This window comes from Diabrotica virgifera, chromosome 3, assembly GCF_917563875.1.
Source record: "Diabrotica virgifera virgifera chromosome 3, PGI_DIABVI_V3a".
In the NCBI taxonomy this organism is placed as follows: Eukaryota; Metazoa; Arthropoda; class Insecta; order Coleoptera; family Chrysomelidae; genus Diabrotica; species Diabrotica virgifera.
In genome coordinates, this window is record NC_065445.1 from 163,417,398 (window position 1) to 163,439,100 (window position 21,703).

The 21,703-nt window shown below is 33.6% G+C and overlaps 1 protein-coding gene and 1 long non-coding RNA gene across 4 annotated transcripts in view; one reads left to right on the forward strand and one right to left on the reverse strand.

The window, feature by feature from the left end:
* Window positions 1–21,703, reverse strand: part of LOC126882197 (replication factor C subunit 2) — a 238,026-nt gene that overhangs the window by 116,555 nt on the left and 99,768 nt on the right. For both annotated transcript variants that reach the window (XM_050647015.1, XM_050647014.1), the window contains one exon: window positions 5,017–5,225. In XM_050647015.1, the coding sequence (XP_050502972.1) occupies window positions 5,017–5,225 (209 nt within the window). The remainder of the gene's footprint in view (window positions 1–5,016; window positions 5,226–21,703) is intronic.
* Window positions 1–21,703, forward strand: part of LOC126882202 (uncharacterized) — a 157,130-nt gene that overhangs the window by 66,203 nt on the left and 69,224 nt on the right. The window lies entirely within an intron of this gene.

The following is a 21,703-nucleotide window of genomic DNA, read 5'->3' on the forward strand; positions in this document are numbered from 1 at the left end:
AGGTTTTAGATTTGATAGATTTTAGAGTATTGATTTTGATAAATAAAAGACAATTCTGTATGTTTATTTTAATATTTTGCTTTATTTCTTTTCCCTATTTTATCCCGATTAGGATCAACTAAGAGATACTGAACCCACGAGAGAAGATAAGTATAACGTGAGATAATTTAGATTTTTTTTAATAGTATAAAAAGGCACCCTGAGATTTTTTATTCAATTTTTATGTATGATTTGCGACAATTAAATAATTAATCAAATAAATAATAATTAATATAAAATTAATAAGAAGCAGATCATAACAACATGGCGAACCAACGTAGGGCATTAAAGTATCTCTGGTTGTGAATTTGAAGGGAATAGGAAACGGAAAAACAGGTGAAGGAGAATTTATTTGCCCGTCGGAAAAAGTTTGATATATTTAAAATTTTTGAAATATTTGTTTGACTTAATATTTTTATCTAGGTACAATTTTACATATTTATTTTATTTTTGATTGATTTGAATTTTGAAATATTTAAAAATTTGTGGGATAAATTGATTATATTTGGGGAGAGAAAAATTTTCGTCTCGACAGCATACAAGGTATTTTCGAATTTCATATTAGGCGGGGATAAATTTTAAATACATGTCGATAACAACTAGAAGCAAAAGCAAAGAAAACAAAGAACAAGAAGACATTTTTGAAACAACAATCATGGCATCAGAACAACAGGAATTATCAGGAATAGATAAAGTAATACAACTGATGGAACTCCAGTTACAAAAATGGGATGAAATATTAAATAAAAGGGATAAAAATCAGGAAGAAACATCAAAGAAGATGGATAAAATGGATAAAATGCAAGAAAATCAGGAAGAAACAAAACGAGCGATGAAGGAAACACAACAAAAAATGGATAACAATCAACAGGAAACAAAACAAGCAAAAGAAAAAGAACAGGACATTCTGGAAATGGACAAGGAACATGAGAAACGGAAAAAGGATAATTTTGACAAAAAACAAACGGTGGAAATGAATTTGGCAATGAAGCAAGGACAGAGAAGAAAGAGGAGAAAGCAACAGAAGATAAATAAAAACAATGAAGCCTGGAATTCCTCGAAAAAAGAGATGAGTCCAGAAGAAGAAAATGAAGATTGGGATTCCTTGAAAAAAGAGATGAGCCCAGAAGAAGAAAAAGAAGAAAGAAGATTGACAAAAGAAAATGAAGATTGGGATTCCTCGAAAAAAGAGATGAGCCCAGAAGAAGAAAAGAAGAAAGAAGATGGATAAAAGAAAATGAAGATTGGGATTCCTCGAAAAAAGAGATGAGCCCAGAAGAAGAAAAAGAAGAAAGAAGATTGACAAAAGAAAATGAAGCTTGGGATTCCTCAAAAGATGAGATGAGCCCAGAAGAAGAAGAGATCAGAATAGAAAAAGAAGGCGAAAGAGATACCTTTGAAACTGTGTTATTTGAAGAAGAAGTAAACAGGGGAGAAGCCAGAATTGAAAAAAGTGGTATTTGCACAGCAGTCGCGCTGAGATATTATTTTATTTACGAAAATGTAGGCGGAGGAGAACCTGAACTTCGTTTTGTGCAACATCCCTTAATCGAACTAGAAGTTGATATTCCAAAAGAGGGCAAAGAGGAAGAACTAACTCCAGAAACCGTGGACTATGAGGACGATGTAGAATATTTGAGAAGTTTAGACCCTAAAGAATGGAAGTCACAAGATCATTACAAAGTCCTAGGTATCCCAAATATAAGATACAAAGCAACAGATGACATTATCAAAACTGCCTACAGGAAGAAAGTCTTAAAGCAACATCCTGACAAACGTAAAGCGCTAGGGGAAGAAATCAAAACAGATGATGACTATTTTACCTGTATAACAATGGTTTATGAAACTATAGGAAATATAAGTAGGAGAAGAGCGTACGATTCTGTTGATCCAAAATTCGACAATGATCTACTTTGTACTAGTGATAAAAAAAGACTTTTATAAAACGTTTACGTATTATTTTGACTTAAACTCCCGATGGTCTGAAAAAACACGGGTGCCCAAATTAGGAACTGAAAATTCGACAAAGGAAGAAGTGGAACACTTTTATTCGTTTTGGTATGATTTTAAATCATGGAGGGAATATTCCTATGAAGACGAAGAGGATAAAGATAAATGTCAAGATCGTGATGAGAGAAGATATGTGGATAAGTTAAACAAAGCTGAGAGATTAAGAAAGAAAAAAGAAGAAATAAAATTGATATGTGGAGAAGAAAAGGAGAAGGAACTGCGTGCAATATTGAGGGAATGTGAAAATTTAATAAATGAAGAAAACAGAGTAGCCAAAAAGTATGAAAATTCATTTGAGACTAAAGACTTAGGACATTTTCGATCGAAAACTTACCATATCCCATCTAAGTACAGACACTGGGAAAAAAGAAAGCAATGGTTTTTCAGGTGGGACTCAATATTTTGACACAATAGAAAAGTGTTGTTGTCGAGAGAAAATCATATTTTTGTTGCACTTATTAATACTGATTTTATCTCAAAACAAGGCGGGGATGTTATTGTGTTTTCAATTTTATCAAAGGCAAAATAAAAATTAAATTAAATTTTTTTTAAATAACGCGAGCACATAAATTTGATACACCCTGTATATTGAGCTGTAAATATTTATTAGAATTTAGTTTGGATGTAAGGGGATTTCTCTTTTAATGAGCTTTCCGATGAACCAATAAAGACTTTTGTGAATAATTAAAGTGAAAAGGACGATGTATTTAGGTTTAAAATGGAGAAAGTTTGTTTCCTACGGAAACTATAGAATCCACAGCTGGATGTAATTATCATTTACTAGAAAAGGCGGTTTAAAAGAAAGTTTGGAATATTAATATCTTTGTTTCAACCCGGGTAAATATTGTAGGGTTCTCAGAAAGTAATTAGGATGGTCGGAATAATTTTGAAAATGACTGTTTGTTTGTCGAATGGAAAAGTCGATGTTTCTGATTCTTGGCAATGTGGAAGGGGAAAAGTGGATTGGATTATTGAGAGAGTTTGAAAAAGAAGTCATTATGTTTTTGGCATCGCTGAGGAGCAGTTCGACGTTTTCGTGGATAGATAGTTAGCAGATACCAGTGGCTGTTTGATAGTGGAGAATAGTGTTGAAAAGTGGAACGAGAGACAGATCAAATTGAGACGAAATACCTCTTTGATTCTGTATTATTGTGAGAAGGAGAGCAGAGAATTTTTGGAGTTTTGTTTGAATCGAGTACGTGTCAAAAGAGGCCCGGCTTGTTGGAGAATTGGTACTGGTATGCTGATAGTTTTGAAGCTGGAGAACGGAGAGGGCTTTGATGAGTAGCCTTTAACATAGTCAACGAGGGAGAGCTGTTTTGGGTCACGAGAAGACATCAGAGTGAGTGAAGCAAAAGGTCAGTCAATTTATGTGAAAGAGATTTTTATGTTCGGAAACTAAATTTTTGAGTAAAAAGCATATGAATTAAAATTCCAATATTTCAAAAAGTAATTAGTAAATATAGGTAATCTTGCGAATACATAAATTAGTTTTGTTTAGTTTGTTTTACCACAGTCATCGGGAACAAACCGATAAATTGTTTTTTTTAACTATAATAATATTTAAGTGGTACAAATTTCATTCGGACATCTGTGTCCAGAGGTTTTAGATTTGATAGATTTTAGAGTATTGATTTTGATAAATAAAAGACAATTCTGTATGTTTATTTTAATATTTTGCTTTATTTCTTTTCCCTATTTTATCCCGATTAGGATCAACTAAGAGATACTGAACCCACGAGAGAAGATAAGTATAACGTGAGATAATTTAGATTTTTTTTAATAGTATAAAAAGGCACCCTGAGATTTTTTATTAAATTTTTATGTATGATTTGCGACAATTAAATAATTAATCAAATAAATAATAATTAATATAAAATTAATAAGAAGCAGATCATAACAATACATAGAACGTTTAAGTACTGTAATGTAGTATATACTCAGTATCTATTTTGCACATTCTCAATGATAATTACGCATATTCTAAGTATATACTTTTTCTGAAAAGTATGGTCTATGAATCTACTAAGAACATGAAATTGTTATGTGGGTAGTATTTTCGAGCAGGGAACCATGTTGTCCTTTGAGCATGTGTTCTATTATATCTAATAACATCGACTTGTAGTCACCATGTTTTGTAAAAATAACATATTTAAACCATATATTATGGGGTTACCACTTTAAATGGTGTGCTAGTTTCAAACTAGTCTGCAGAATGTAATTATTCCCACAAGTTTTTTCATTCTAACAGTCACAATTTTAACCTTTTTCTTTAGTCTAATGTGGAAATACTTCATTCTAGGCACTGAAGATGTTCTGAATTAGAACGAAAACGTTTTGCAATCCATTTGGATGACTTTTTAGATAGTTTTTAAATAAACGATTTTATACCAGAATACAAGTTGAAGTTTTTACTTCTGTATGAGTTTTTTAAAATACATTTTATGTTTTATTAGATTTTCCGTAGGGTTGGTACTTTACGAGATATAGCGCGAAACCCCTTTGCACCCCTTTTCCAAGATGGCGGTTGGGGGACAAGGGTGGCGACCCCAAAAACTTGAACTTAAGCTTCTACTGATCCCCCTACACATTAAAAAAATTAAATCGACTCCTCTAACAAATGCAGTTATTTGGGCTTTTACTATTTTTTGGCTATTTAGGATTTTTTGGCTTTGAACAGTCCTATATAAAGACTGTTGTAATCTTCTGGCATAAACACTATGCTATCTTGCATTTCCAAATTGAGTACAAATTAATATAGTGCTACAAACACTGAAACACTGAGAATAGCAAGACATTAGAGACATACTAGATTTAGTAGATTGAAAAAATAATAGGCAAGAAGACCAAGCAGCCTTAATCTTAAGAAGAATTAAATATAAAAAAAGTTGAAGGCCAATTAATAAAACATTTCACTAATCTTTCTAATAAGTAAGGACCTCAATGTTTATTAAATAAAATATCTACCTGTCAACTTCATCTAGTATTATGATTTTGTGCCGGCCAGGAGGCAATGTTACTTTTTGTTGTGCAAATCTTTTAACTTTATCTCTCACTATATCAATTCCTCTATCATTAGATGCATTAAGTTCCAATACAGCATCTTTAAATGCAGGTCCTAATAGAATTCTTGCCAAGCATAAAATTGTGGTAGTTTTTCCCACTCCAGGTGGACCCTGAAAATATGTAATTCACAAGAATATAACCAAATAGCAGTGTCAATATAATAAAAAATAGTTTAAATGTGTTCAAGTGAATAAATGGATAAAAGTATTTTTGAAATGTATAAAAATATTTAATTCCTAGTTGAGCACTGAGCGACTTTCGACTTTACAAAACTCTATTCAGAGCTATGAACAAAAACTATAAAGTACTACTACAAAAGAGGGATACCATTTTTATATTGAAAAAATTGTACGAAGTATGATGACGCTCCAATAAGAGCAGAAAACTGCAGTTAAAGGGACTGGCTGCACTCCTTATTCTAATTAAGAAGTAGGATTGTTTTTCCTTCGTATTGCAGCCGAATAAAAATGGTACACATTTTTATTATGAAAAAATTGCTTCTTCCAAAGTTAAAAAACTTGGGAGGATGATTGATAAAATTTATTTAAAAATTGAAAAAAAAACAACTCTAGTTCTTCCACTCATATCTTTTCCTATGCATGAAATTATTTACGAATTATTTATACTAGGTCTCTATTTTACTGACAGAAACTAGTATCGCTAAATTAAGCCGCTTGTTCAATGGCAACATGGCTGCAATTGAAGAAGTCAAGAAAGAGTTAAATAAACTAAATAAAAGTGATTTAATTAGAATAATAATAGGAAAAAAGTGCCTACGGACTTAAAAACAAGTATTAAAGTGATACAATATGTGGAAAGTGAAAAAATAGAGTCCCTTGATGTAACTGATAAAATCCCTGATAATTTCATAGCCGACAATGCTGAACCGGTAAGTGAATTAACATTAAAATACGAGCTGAAAATCGCAAATATTCAAGTAGAGGCCTCCACACGCCTAATTAAAGAACTGGAAAGAACTATTAGCAACCAAGATTTAATTATTAGCCTTTTACAAAATCCTGCAAATTTAGAGGTTACGAATCAAATACCAATACAGAGAGCAGCGTTGCCGTACCTTCTCCGGAATCCGTCGTTACGGGAAATGGCAGAAAAATCAACAGCAAGCCAGAGATACGCCACAATAGGCAAGTTACACACCATCAGGTCTCAAGTGCATTAATGCAAGTACAGCAAAATATAAAAATGAATGATATTCAGACATTAGGTCAAAATGTTAGCCAAACTCGATCAGATGGAAAAATTGTTGGCAACAATAGCGACAACGTGGACCTAGCATCAAAAGACAAGGTGTGGGTGTACGCTACCAAATATAAAACATCTTACACTACAGAAAAAATGGAAAATTACCTACAATCTAAGTTTCCTGGGCATGAGTTCTCATGTACATTGTACGAAAACAAGATAAATAGCTCCAATTCGTTCAGAATCACGGCTGATGCGGAGCTTAGAGATACTCTCTTCAAGCCACACACATGGCCTAGCGGCATAGAAGTAAGTGAATATTTTTTTCGTAGAAAACGTACCTTCCAAAAATCTCCTAAGTTCAGCGGATCTACTACAAGAAGACAACATAAGTGAAATTGACATTCTCAGTAGCTGTGTGCCATTTAATGTTTTGTGTCACCTAAATGTACAAAGCTTAAATAATAAGGTAAATTTACTTGATATTTTCAATGACACGTATCAACCAGATATATTGTGTATTACTGAACATTGGGCATCCTCTGATAAACTTCTTACACTTGGATTGTATAATTATGTTTTAGTTACTAGTTACTCGAGGAGTTGTCACATCCATGGAGGTGTGGCAGTATATATAAAAAATAATAGATTCAGGGCCGGTTGTTCGAACGCTAATCAACAATGATCATTATCAAATAATTAATTACTGTCAATGTCAATTGTTAAAACATAATTAATTACAATTCTGAGACTATAATCAATTAATATAACAATAATTATTAACACAATTAATAATAAATCTCATAATTGTAATTAATTATGTTTTCAGCGACCCAAACAAAGTTGACATTGACAGTTTTGGTGACAGTAATTAAATATTTAATAATGATCATTGTTGATTAGCGTTCGAACAACCGGCCCTCAATGTATGTAAAGAAATTGACTATTTAGCACAGTTTAACGTGGAACTAAATTTTGAATGTACTGGAATCTCCTTAAATGGCAACTGTTGCATTTTGACTATATATAGATCGCCAGATGGAGACATCGATGTATTTTTTAATAATCTTCCTGAAATTTTAAATAACATAATTCAAAACTATGCACAGGTGGTCATTTGTGGAGATTTAAACATAGATGGTTTTATATATTCAATTCAGGTAAAATGTTTTGCTGATCTGTTGGAATGTTTTCAACTAAAATCTCATATATCCGTGTCTACCCGTGTCGCCAAATACGGTAGCATCTTAACCAAATCATCCGTTGACCATTTAATTACAAATATGGATTTTAAATCGCTTAATATTACGGTGTTTGACCCAGCTATATCTGATCACTCTGCACAGATGTTGAAATGGGATCAGGTACCCACAGCACCACCACTGCGAAGTGAGGTAATAACACGTAGAGTTTTCAACCAGCTGTCTGTTGCAGAATTTAAGTTTCTATTAGGAAAAATTGGAATAGGTAATTGCATTGCTGTTGACAACAAATTTGAAGTTTTTTGGGATGATCTTATGTATGCATTCAATGCTTCATTTCCATTAAAAAAAGTAAAAAGAAATAATCTAGCAAATCATCTATTTAAAACGAATATTTCATCCGAATTAAAACAAGAAATAGATAACCTTAAACATGAGAATTGGCTACGTAAGAATACAAATTTAATAAGTAACGAAGAGTATAGAATTAAAAAGAATAATATAAATAATAAAATTAAACGTGAAAAACAAACTCATTTATCCAACGTAATAAACAACTCTCAAAATAAAACCAAAACAATTTGGAAATTTGTCAACACAAAATTAGGAAAAAACAAAAACCACGTCATTCCAGAAAAACTTGAACATAACGGTCGGCAATATGAAAACAAAAAAGATGCTAGTAATGGCTTTGCAGACTTTTTCACTAGTTCGGTGTTATCAATTGTACCAAATAACAGCAATACATGTACAATTAGCAAAAACACACCTGGTGGGTCATTCTTTTATAGGCCAGTAATTGAAATTAATATATTGGAAATTATAAATACTTTCAAAAATAAGAGATCTACAGGGTTTGATGATGTACCACTGTTCTTGTTGAAAGAATGTTCTGATAAGATCGTCCCCGTTCTAACTGAATTAATAAACTACTCTGTATCCACAGAAACATTTCCAAATATACTAAAGATGGCCAAGGTAGTTCCAGTTTACAAAAGAGGAGAAAAAAATCTCCTGTCTAACTACAGAGGAATAACACTTTTAAGTGTCTTTGCAAAAACATTTGAAAAGGCTGTTTATAACCAAATTATGCCTTATTTAAATAATGAAAATATTATTACGAGTAAACAACATGGTTTTCGGCCGGGGCATTCCTGTGAGACCGCCACTATCGAGTTTGTACAATCTATCCATGATAAAATTGATAAAAATTTATTTACATATGGTTTGTTCTTTGATTTATCGCGTGCATTTGACTGTTTAAAACCGGAGTTTTTGCGTGAAAAACTTCAGGCAGTCGGTATCAGAAATCCAGTGAATTCTTGGATACTCTCATTCCAACAAAAACCACGTCATTCCAGAAAAACTTGAACATAACGGTCGGCAATATGAAAACAAAAAAGATGCTAGTAATGGCTTTGCAGACTTTTTCACTAGTTCGGTGTTATCAATTGTACCAAATAACAGCAATACATGTACAATTAGCAAAAACACACCTGGTGGGTCATTCTTTTATAGGCCAGTAATTGAAATTGATATATTGGAAATTATAAATACTTTCAAAAATAAGAGATCTACAGGGTTTGATGATGTACCACTGTTCTTGTTGAAAGAATGTTCTGATAAGATCGTCCCCGTTCTAACTGAATTAATAAACTACTCTGTATCCACAGAAACATTTCCAAATATACTAAAGATGGCCAAGGTAGTTCCAGTTTACAAAAGAGGAGAAAAAAATCTCCTGTCTAACTACAGAGGAATAACACTTTTAAGTGTCTTTGCAAAAACATTTGAAAAGGCTGTTTATAACCAAATTATGCCTTATTTAAATAATGAAAATATTATTACGAGTAAACAACATGGTTTTCGGCCGGGGCATTCCTGTGAGACCGCCACTATCGAGTTTGTACAATCTATCCATGATAAAATTGATAAAAATTTATTTACATATGGTTTGTTCTTTGATTTATCGCGTGCATTTGACTGTTTAAAACCGGAGTTTTTGCGTGAAAAACTTGAGGCAGTCGGTATCAGAAATCCAGTGAATTCTTGGATACTCTCATATGTTTGTAATCGTCCGTTTTACGTTGCGATAAACAATGTATATTCTGATATCTTTCACAATAGCCTAGGAACTCCTCAAGGAGGAATATTAGGTCCACTACTTTTTCTTTTATATGTAAATGACTTACCAGAGTATTTTAGAAAACAAAAAGACCTATTTATGTATGCCGATGACACCAGCATGATAGTTTCCGCAGAAACTTTGGAGCAAGTAGTTATAAAAGTAAAATATTTAACAAGGCGATTCAAGGAGTGGTGTGATAGGAATGGATTGGTTGTAAATTTGGAAAAAACCAAGAATGTAAACTTTTCATACGGTGAGAGAAGAACGACCCAACCCGTTTTTGAACTTAAAATCAGTAACAGAGATGTGGTAGTCAACACAGCAACATATACAACATTTTTAGGCACAGTTATAGACGCTAATTTAAGTTTCGATAAACACATAGATCATTTATGTAAGCAGCTTAATAAGACGTATTTTGCGATAGCGGCATTAAAAAATGATATGCCATCAAGTACATTGATCTCTGTTTACTATGCGCAGGTATATTCCCGTATCGCGCAGAACATCATTATTTGGGGCCGGGCTTCCGAAAGTATGCGCATCTTTCTCTTACAGAAGCGTATTATCAGACGAATTTTTGACATAAATTACCGTGACAGTTGTCGGGAAGTTTTCAGAAAGAAAAGAATTCTTACGGTACCTTCCGTGTATATATATAAACTGTTAACTTTTATTTTCCAGAAGGTTGAACTGTTTAAGAAAAATAGCGATCTTCATTCACACTTCACGAGGAACTGTGACAAAATTCGTTTGATGAAATGTAACTATGCCGGTTTTAAAAAATCCCCTTACTATACTGGTCCTTCTCTATATAATAGACTACCACTAAGTTTAAAAAATCAAAATAACTTAAGAAAATTCCAAAAAGAGCTGAAAGAGTTTTTGTTGAATAATGCATTTTACTCCTTGGAGGAATTCATCCAAGAGACAGCTGGGTAGTCGCGGATATGAGAGTATTGTATTATTTCTGTTTTTGTTTTGTATTTTAAGTGTGCAAGTGATTTGTGTAATTTGTATACTTTTTTATGTAACATTTATTATGTAATTCGATATTGACTTACCTTCATACATGTATGACACAAAAGGTGAATAAATTATTTATTATTTATTATTATTATTATTATGTTCATAGAAATAACAATAAGTTAAACAAGGATAAACAATACGGTATGTCTTTGATACTGTAGAGTTTCAAGCAAACTTTTTAGATTTATTTTGCTTCGTTTTTATTTTGCAACAGTGTTAACTAGGCCGTTGCTTTTATCCACTCAGCGAATTCCAGGATTAACTTTCGTGATCGTATGATCCAGCCAGTTAGTGCGCGGGGAGGCGCGATTTCAGGGTCAAAAGTCAGACCATAGGAAAATGAGATCACATCCCTAATAGCACACGACGTCCTTTGGACGTCCAAAATAGGTCCATTTTTGGTCCTTACGTCCATGGACTATAAACGGACGTCCTTTGGACGTCCCATGTTGGACGTCCTTCGGAAGGAATAAATATGGACGTCCGACGTTGGACGTCCTTCGGACGGAATAAATATGGACGTCCTTTGGACGTCCGACGTTGAACGTCCTTTGGACGTCCATTCTGGACGAAATACGGACGTTTTATGAACGCTCATATATTTTATATTGGACACATTATACCAATTACGGGATCAAATAGCAAAATAATTCAATAAAATATTAACTTACGCGTTAACTTTACGTTAATGAAATACAGTCAAACCTGTCAGTAACGGCCACTAAAATGAAAGAACTATTGGCCGATATAGAAAGGTGACCGTTATTGCCAGTTTTTGTAGTCTAGATATACAGTAAAACTTGTGTTACTGACCACCTGATAAAATCGGCCAGTTTAAAAATTCCCCAAACCAATTATATCTAGACTACAAAAACTGGCAATACCGGCCACCTTTCTATATCGGCCAATAGCTTTTTCATTTTTAGTGGCCGTTACTGACAGGTTTTACTGTAATTGGTTTGGGGAATTTTTAAACTGGCCGTTAGTACAGGTGGCCGGTGTTTGCAGGGGGCCGGTAATACAGGTTTTACTGTAGTTTAAATCGAAAAGATTAAATCTTAATTCAAAATTGTATAAACAATTATTACAATTATAAACTATATAGTTTAATATCCAAAACATGTTTTTGATTTTATGTAATGTAATGAAAATCTTATTTGTAAATTATTGGTTACAATGTTTAACAATAGGAAATATTCAAGAATAAATAAAATAAAAGTTTAATCCTAACAACACAAAACATTCCAGGAATGTAGGTACTACCGTTCTATTCCGTGAACATCTATCTGATTAAATTATGGGTGGAAAGTTACCACAAGATATTCTATGAACATAGTACAATGTCTTCCTGGAGGGGTAAAATTTTCCATTACAAGATTTTAAGAGAGGCCATTTACTATTCAATTTGCGTTCATTTTCAAATTTGCCGCGCGAGTATCTATGTAGCGTCGCGTGGTCATTGGTCATCACATTTCATATTTTATTTCATTTTCATGGATAACCGATAACCTAAAAATTTAGTAAAAATTTTGATTGGAAAAAAATGCATCGATAAGGGGGTGTGGGAAATGGAAATTAGTGGCTTTTTTGCTGTACTGTCTGCTAGTTTTTGCTCTGGGCTCTGGCTGGATCTCTTGTTTAAACAATTTTGTAAGTATTATAAAATCCGTTTTCAATTTTCTTTATTCTTTATGAAACGAATCATTTATGCATGCATATTATTATCTGTAAATATATAACATTTATAAAACCAGCGGAAATATAAATATATTAATTTATATAGTTTTTACAATCCTAGCCGGAAAACTGTTACAAATGCCGCCCAACGTGTGTGGCTCGACTCATTTTTAGCCTCCTTCCGGCTCCAGTTGTACGCAAACTGATACAAATGTCGCCCTAGAATGTGGGGCCGATTCATTTTTCTGCCTCTTTCAGTGTCCAGCTACAAAGTGTCGAGCTACAAATAGCACCCAACGTATCAAGCTACAAATCTGTCTCATTTCTTCCCCAGTCCTATCATTAAGTTGTTCCCAAACAGTTTACTTTTTTTAGCTAGTCCCAACTGTTTGTCAACCTAAATTATTTTTTTGCCCCAGATTTGAGATCAATTATACTATCATATCAGTATCCTAACGTAGTTTAGCCCAAAACGCTAAAATTTATGTCGGTAACCTAGAAAGAGCCCCTACATTTTCTTTTAAAGTTACGAAGTGGTATAAATTTTTTAATAGGTATAAATATGTACTCATTGTAGTGTATCAACATTATTTTTATGTATGTATTTATGGTAGATGTTGATACAGTACCCATGGTGAAAGCATTATTTGAATTTTTTCTAAATATTGATGAGTATAATATAGACAGGTAGTCTATATAAGTAGTGTTGAACATTTTGATATTGAAACTATTTAAAAAGTATAACATTATTGTTGTATTTGTGCATTTATTCATAATTGATTGACAATTTTTTACAGAATAACTTGATTTTGTGATATTTTTTGTTCGTCGTTTGAGTATATGTGTATAGTCTGGTAGTTTCCGTTTGAGCTTTTAGTCCCATTATTTTTTTCTCAACTAATCTAGCTTTGTCAGTGTCATAAGGATACCAAAGGTTAGTTGGAGCCTACGTGTAAATTATTTGGAGCCTATCTGTGAATTAGTCCGAGCCTACCCGTGAAGTAAACGAGTTAGTCAGTCCGATTAATACTTTTTTTTCCCTTCTTGTACCAGAATACATCACAAGTGTAATACTCGTGATAGAGGAAGCGTGCTTAGTTGTCTAGGAACACTTCCATTAATTATCGGAACAAGAACCATTGTTGGTGTTTCCTGTGTAAGCTCATTCGAGAAGCAAGTTTCAATATTGTTTGTGTTTGAATATCCCTGTTGTGTCTAAATTTTTTGAGTCTGTTGTTCCCTGTTAGTATGTGAGTGTGAATTTTTGACAAATAGTTCATTGACCCCTCTTTTATTTACTGAATGATTGTAGGCCAAGAGCAGAAGCTGTGACAAGACTGGTGATTTGGGATCCGGTTACGTTGGACAGGTGACGTTTGCTTTCGTTTGATAAATAGAAACGGTCCTTTGTTGAAAATCATATTTTCTACTATTCCCTTCTGTCTTTCCCTTGCGTGTTACTTTCACCCCAGTTTTAAAAATGAAGTCTACCCAGGTAAATGATCTGAAAACAGAAGAGTTATCTTATGAACTGTTCATAAGAGGTTTTAAGGTACAAAATAAAAACGTTGAAGAAAAACGTAAGTTATTGAGAGGTCAGTTAAGTAAAGAGACTACCTCATCTGCAATCGATTTTACTAAAAATGTAGTCGATCCAGATAAAGAGTTACCTGCAATTCAGGCAATACTCAAAGATTTGCAAAATATTGCAAAAACGATGGATGCACAGTCAACAAAGGCTGACTTTGCTCGTTTCAAAACAAGGTCCACTCATCTGGATTTCAGATTAGAAAATTTCCCTGACAATGTAGATGAAAAAGTAAAAGAAGTTATTGAAAACTATAAAATGGATTTATTGATGTTGACAGGAGATGTCTTGGAAAAGGAAGAGACATCCGATAATATGTCCATCCCATCGACTAGTGATACAACTTCAGTCCCTGTTGCCCCTATTAGTTCAGTTTCGGCCCCTATTATACAAGTTTCAACTCCTGTTAGAGTTTCTGATTTAAATATCAAATTTAATGGTGAGAGTAAAGCCCTTCCCACATTTTTAGAAAAAATAAGAGATTCTGCTAGGTCCAGAAATATTTCTCAAGATGTCCTTTTTAGATCAGCTTTTGACTTATTTGACGGAAACGCTGCCATTTGGTATAGAAGTGTTAGAAATACAGTTAACAGTTGGAATGAGTTGATAACCTTACTCAAAACTGCTTTCCTACCCCCAGATTACAATGATAATCTCTACGACGATATTAAAAGTCGAAAACAAAAAAAGTCCGAATCAATCACTATTTATTCCTCAATCATGGAGAATCTCTTTAGACGTTTGGAAGAGTACCCATCTGAAGCACAACGAGTTAAAATCTTAAGAAAAAATATTTTAGTGGATTATATTCCACTCGTAGCCCTTCAAGATTTTCCCACGGTAGAAATTTTAGTCTCTACTGTTAAACGTTTGGAGCAAAATGTTTTGCCTCTGCTTCAAACTACAAAAGGTCTTGCTGGTATCTCATTAGAAGATACAGAGAAACCCCAAGAGAATTTTCAGGTACTTGATAAACAAGACAAGCCTGAAAACCCCAAAAGAGACAAACCAGAAAAGCAAGATCATCCTTTTAAGAAATCCAATACCAATTCCAGACAGAGAAATGAGAGACCCAATCCTCCAGAAGATACTGATGAAAGACATCAATCTTCTTCTTATCCTCCAGAAAGACATCAATCTTCTTCTTATCCACCAGAAAGACATCAGTCTTCTTATCCACCAGAAAGACATCAGTCTTCTTATCCACCAGAAAGACATCAGTCTTCTTATCCACCAGAAAGACATCAGTCTTCTTATCCACCAGAAAGACATCAGTCTTCTTCTTCTTATCCACCCCACAGAAATCAGTCTTCTTATCCACCTCCTTTGATGAAATCCCCTCCCTACCAAACACAAAGAAACCCTAAAAAAATTTTTTGTTGTTTTTGTGGTAAGCACAATCATGTTTCTCGCGATTGTAGATACAGAGAAATATTTTGTTCTCATTGTGGTCAGAGAGGTGTGAGCACTTCCTCCTGTAAGTGTCAAAAAAAACTAGGTAGTGTGCAGCCAGTCGGCAGTTGCACTCCAGTTAGAGTTAAGCCCGACAAACCTTCCCGAAGCATACTTAACCCTCTTTTTGAAAAAGATCGTGATAAACGTCCTCACATTAGTATTTCTATCTTTTCTAAAATTTTTATCGCTCTTTTAGATAGTGGTTGCACTACATCCGTAGTAGGTGCCACTGGAATTAAATTTTTGAATTCCCAAGGAATTAATTATAATTCTACTCCCTGTAAACATGTCTGCTTAGCAGATGGTTCTCATAAATCCGTAGTTGGTAATATTGATCTTCCAATTGAGGCGGATGGTGTTTCCCAAATGGTAAAATTTCTTGTAGTACCCTCCGTTCCCCATAGTTTTATTTTAGGAAGTAACTTTATGCATACATTTTCGGTGTTGTTGAATTTTAGAGATAGAACATGGCATTCTTCCCAAAAGGAAGAGAAAACCGAAACTTTGTATTCTGTAGACTCATTTTCTCCCACCGAAAAGAATTTAGTAAATTCAACAGTCGCTTCTTTTGAGGAAATTTCTAGTTCTAAATATATTGGAAGAACCAATAAGATTGAAATGGTTATTGACACTGGTGATGCAAAACCATTTAAGAAAAGACAATATCCTTTATCCCCATACATGAATAAAATACTACATGAAGAGTTAGACGATATGTTACGATTAGGAGTAATCGAACCAGCCCAATCCCCATGGTCAAGTCCTGTATTATTAGTAAAGAAAAAGTCAGGTGAATATAGGTTTTGTTTTGATGGTCGTTCATTGAATGAAGTCACTGTTCATGATACATATCCTTTGCCCCAAATAGACAGAATTCTTTCGTTACTTAGAGGAGCTAAATGCATTAGTTCCATTGACTTAAGAAAAGCTTTTTGGCAAATCCCGCTGCATCCTGACTCTAGGAAAAAGACAGCCTTTAATGTTTCTGGTAGAGGTTCTTTTCAATTCACTTCTGTTCCCTTTGGTTTGTGTAATAGTGCACAGATTCAACAAAGATTAGTTGATGCTATCTTTGGACCTGAGTTTGAACCTTATATATTCTGTTATTTAGATGACATCATAGTATGTACCCCATCTTTTGAAGAACATATCCAATTGTTGAAAACAATAAGAGATAAACTTAAAGAAGCAAACTTGACCATTAACATCGATAAGTGTGATTTTTTTAAATCTGAATTGAAGTATCTTGGTTATGTAGTTGGTAACAATTCCCTTAAAGCAGATCCTGAAAAAATCTTAGCTATGGTTAATTATCCTAGGCCATCTAATTCTACTGAAATTAAAAGATTTATAGGTATGTGTTCCTGGTATCGTCGTTTCATTAAAGATTTTTCCAGTTTAGCCTCCCCTATTAATGACCTCCTTAAAGGTCATCGAAAGAAAAAACAACCAGTAGTTTGGACTAGTGAAGCTGAAAAAGCTTTTTTGAAAATTAAAGAACTCCTAATTTCTGCCCCTATCTTAGCCCAACCCAATTTCGAACTTCCTTTTGTTGTGCAATGTGATGCATCTGACACCGGTCTTGGTGGTGTCTTGACTCAAACTATTGATGGAGAAGAAAAAGTTATAGCTTATGCTAGTAGGTCCCTTTCCCGAGCTGAAAGAAATTATTCAGTTACAGAGCGAGAATGTCTCGCAGTGATCTTCGCTATCGAGAAATTTCGAGGTTATATTGAAGGAGTTAAGTTTTCGGTCATTACTGACCACCATTCACTTCTCTGGTTGAATAAACTGTCCAATCCTACAGGCAAATTAGCCAGGTGGGCTATGCGCCTTAGACAACATACTTTCGATTTGATTCATAGAAAAGGAACATCCCATTTAGTCCCTGATGCTTTATCCCGAGCCCATACCAATGATACCCAAAATGTTAATTATCTAGAAATAGATATAGATAGAATAGACCCTTGGTTCGATGATTTAAGATCGAAGATACTCCGTTCCCCTGATAATTTTCCACAATGGAAAGTGGAAAATGATTTTATCTACAAGTATGCCCCATCCCCAAATTCTTTCAAGACTAATGATGTTGAATGGAAAATTTTAGTACCCAAACCCCAAAGATTAGAAGTTATGCAATCTTGTCATGAGCCACCTACATGTGCTCACTTTGGATTCTATAAAACTTTGTCCCGTATTCAAGAAAGGTACTATTGGCCAAAAATGCGTTGTGATGTGCTTAAGTTTGTCAGATCATGTAGAGTGTGTGGTGCTCAGAAAACACCAAATCATGCTCCATTAGGTAAAATGGGTAAGCAAAGAGAAGCTCAATTCCCCTGGCAGATAGTTGCCGTTGATCTGATTGGTCCTTTTGTTCGTTCAAAAAAAGGTTATACGTGGTTATTAGTGGTTGCTGATTGGTTTAGTAAATATACCTTAGTCCATCCTTTGAGGAAGGCTACAGCTAAGAGTATAGTTGAATTTTTGGAAGATAATGTCTTCCTGATGTTTGGTGTCCCCCAGTATGTGATTTGTGATAATGCCTCAAATCTGAACAACCCTCTTCTAATTAATCTCTGTAGTAGGTATAATGTTCAGAAAGTATGGTTTAGCCCCGTGTATGCACCACAATGTAATTTTGTGGAAAGGAATAACAAAACAATTGGAACAGCAATCCGTATGTATGTAAAAAACCACGTAGATTGGGACAAGAATTTAGCAAAGATCAGACAAGCTATTAACACTGCAAAGCATGAAGTAACTGGATATACCCCAGCTTTCCTTAATTATGGCCGTCATGTTCCCCTAAGTGGAAATTACTATGGTATTGATCAAAAAGATCAATGGAACCAAGATCTAGAAATTATTCCTGGTAACCGTGATATGTACGCTTCAGAAGTAAAAGGATTAAGTCAAGTCTTCGAAAAAGTCAGGGCTAATCTTCGAAAAGGATATGAACGTAACACTAGAAGTTACAACTTACGAAGAAGAGAAGTCCAATTCCAAGTAGGAGATAAAGTATGGAAAAGGAATAAAGTCCTGTCTAATGCAGCTAACAAGTTTATGTCTAAGCTAGCACCGAGGTACATTGAAGCTACTGTCCGAGAAAAGTTGTCACCAGTGGTGTATCGTCTCTCTGATTTAAACGGTTCTGATCTTGGTAAATGGCATGTTAAAGATTTAAAACCTTTTGTATCTGATGAAGATAATATGTCATCCCCTTAGTCCTGATTCCCTATTCTCTGTTCCCCTTAATTTTTTTATTTTCCTTAGTCTTAATAAGAAAAAGACATCTTCTTTGATTTGGGTATGTCGTTTTTAGTCCTTGTTTTATACCCTTTTTTAGTCTTCTTTTATTTTAGTCTAGTTGTTGAACTGAGTATATTCCCTGTGAGACGTTTAACGTAAAGTTACCGATCTCGACTTGAGACAAATGAGTACATTCTGTCTCATTGAGGTATTTAGAATGGAGATTCTAAATCCTCACTTTTGCTGAACCGTTGCCGATAAAAATTCCCTGAAACTCGCTAGGCTTTTAGTGGAGTTAAAGCAGATGCCTATCTGCTGAGCCTAGAGCTCAAATGATTTTTTTTAGTTTTTGAAAACCACTCCCGGTTAGGCAACGAGGTGATGAGGCTGTGTCTGCTCTGGTATATGGTATATATTATATGATATATTATATAATATATATATATATATATCACTTGTGTTACTGTTGTGAATGTCAGCGAGGTCCACACAGGGCATAAGATTTATTTCTTCCCCAAGACACAGAAACTCTTGTCACCTACAGTTCATTTTAGAGTCATGAAACATGTTAGTCTACTCGACTTTAAAGAGTCTGGCGATCGATGGTACGCTAGCCCAATCCGTAACGTTTGTTGTTTGTTTAATTTAATCCCCACTTGCCATCATCTAAAAAAAAATAATAATAATAATTTTTTTTTGATGTGATTGTTTTGCCTCACTCAAGGAATCATGGTTGATTTCTTGTTTAGTTTATCGAAAACTGAATATTCTATCCGAGTTTTCTCTTTTCGGAGGAGGCTGTTATAACATTTATAAAACCAGCGGAAATATAAATATATTAATTTATATAGTTTTTACAATCCTTTTCTAAGTAAATCCAAATATTTTTGTCAGTTCTTTATAGAAATTCAAGTCAAATAAAAATTTATAACCCGCCTATGAACTGTTTCACAATACCTTGTTATATTCTTAGAAGAAATGCGTGTTAGAGGTAATTTTCCAAGCGTTCTTCTTGTATTGGTATAACTGCGTATTTGTCATAATCATATTCTAGAATTATGACAGAACCAGAAAGCAATCATTGGCCAATTCAAATGTCAAGTAAAAATCGTGAGTCGTGATTGGCTGTGACGAACGAAAAACCGAAGTTTAATTCGACATCGATAGAAAGATTTAGAATGTATTGCAAAGAACGCGGGAGTCTGAAAATAGTTTTTGACGGATAAACATGTCAAAAAGTTAGATTCTAACCGGCATATATTAGTTCCACAAAAGAATTTCCAAGTTAAATTTGGGATATATTAAAGTTCTTTTGTTGAGGATAATTAATGGGTTGATCATTTAATAGTGTAGCAGTTCTGTTGTTTAGTGAAATTTTGGTTTATACGCTCTTGTAAACTTATGGTATGGCGTATTTAATCCTTTATGAAGCCGGTGAGCTGTTATTACCTTTATAGCTGGTTATAATAATATTGGTTATGGTTACATGGTAATGGATTAAACCTAAGTTTCCTGGATTAGAAAACTAGAGGTAAATTAGCATTTTCCTGTTTGTTATGGTATAATACCTACATAATATCACCATAGCAGTGGAATTTTCCAGTCATCCGTCGAGTGAGGTATGAGTGATCTGTCAAAACTTTCCGATGGTGAAGTAATGTTGTGACAGATGAATATTTTCAAAGTTTAAGGTATAGTGACTATTTTAATTAAAAATTTAGATTCAAGGATTAAAGTAATTTTTTTTTGATAAATATTAATAATTTTTTTAATTTAAAAATAAAAATATAACAAGTAAACTTTTGATTGGATGAGAAAGATATTTGCTTCCATCATTATAAAAAGATTGTTAAATCAAAATTGTGAATTAACCATATAAAAATTAATTGAGATAAATATTTTTGGAATGATATTTGACAAGTGACGTAACTGACAGTTGTTATTTTCAAGTTTCAGTAAAAATAAACATTTTTCCTTTTTAATAATATAAATGCAATATTTCAAATGTGTCAGATATCAAGTCAATAAACAATAAATTTGCTTATTTTTTGGTGCACCATATCTATTTTATAGAAAGTAGATATATTTTAGTCACAGGTAAATATCGCCAATGTAACCTATAAAACCTAATGTTTGTTTTGTTTTTTTGACAGGAAAAGTTTTCAATAAATATGTAATTTTATTTGTCCTGTTTATTTATAACTACCTATTAGCAAAAATTTTAACCACACATTTAAAAGTATTTTAGAGTATACATATCAAGAAAATATTGGATTGTATAAAAGAAACTCCTGGTAAGGCGCCCTCAAACAAAATATATCCAGGATCATTTCTATATAAACACCCTAGGATATCTGTGTAAGTACTCTTATTTCATTTGGTAATAGTAGTTGATACTCCCTAGTTCCTTAAACGAACCTATGATCCGCCACCGCACAACCATGAGCTGCCGCAGCAAGTAGCTTTTAGAAATATCCCCTAATTTTTCTCCAGATCCCTTTCTATTTAAGAAATAGTATTCATCCTACTAGAACTCTTCTTCCACCCTATTTCTAACTGTTACAAATAGTACCTATTTCTTTTGATTTTTAATTGTAAAGAATAGAAAAATTACCGTTCATTTTAATTTTTTTTAGAATCAGCTGAAAGTGGTCTACAAAAAAAACCAAGGAGGAAATGTATAGCCTTGTGGCTATGAAAGGCAAAAGAGAGATATAAAAAGTGTATTGGCTAGTTGGAAGAAAGTCCACATTGTCCATGCATAATAAGTTATTACTTTATCAACAAATATCAAGAAGATAGCAGGAATAAGTCATGAGCAACAACTTCATAAGTTCAAGAATATTGAGGAAATCCAGCTCCTCGATACTACTGGACAAACTAGAAGATTGAAGAGGACAAAGCCTTTTGAACTAGTTTGAGTGATAGGTGATAGTGAAAAACGGAGCATAGTGCTTGTGTGCTGTGCCTGTGTATGTTAGAATAGTGCACGATCTTGTTAGATTAGATAAGAGACGCTATGGGGTAAGCTCTTCATTTTAAGAAACAGTAGTAATT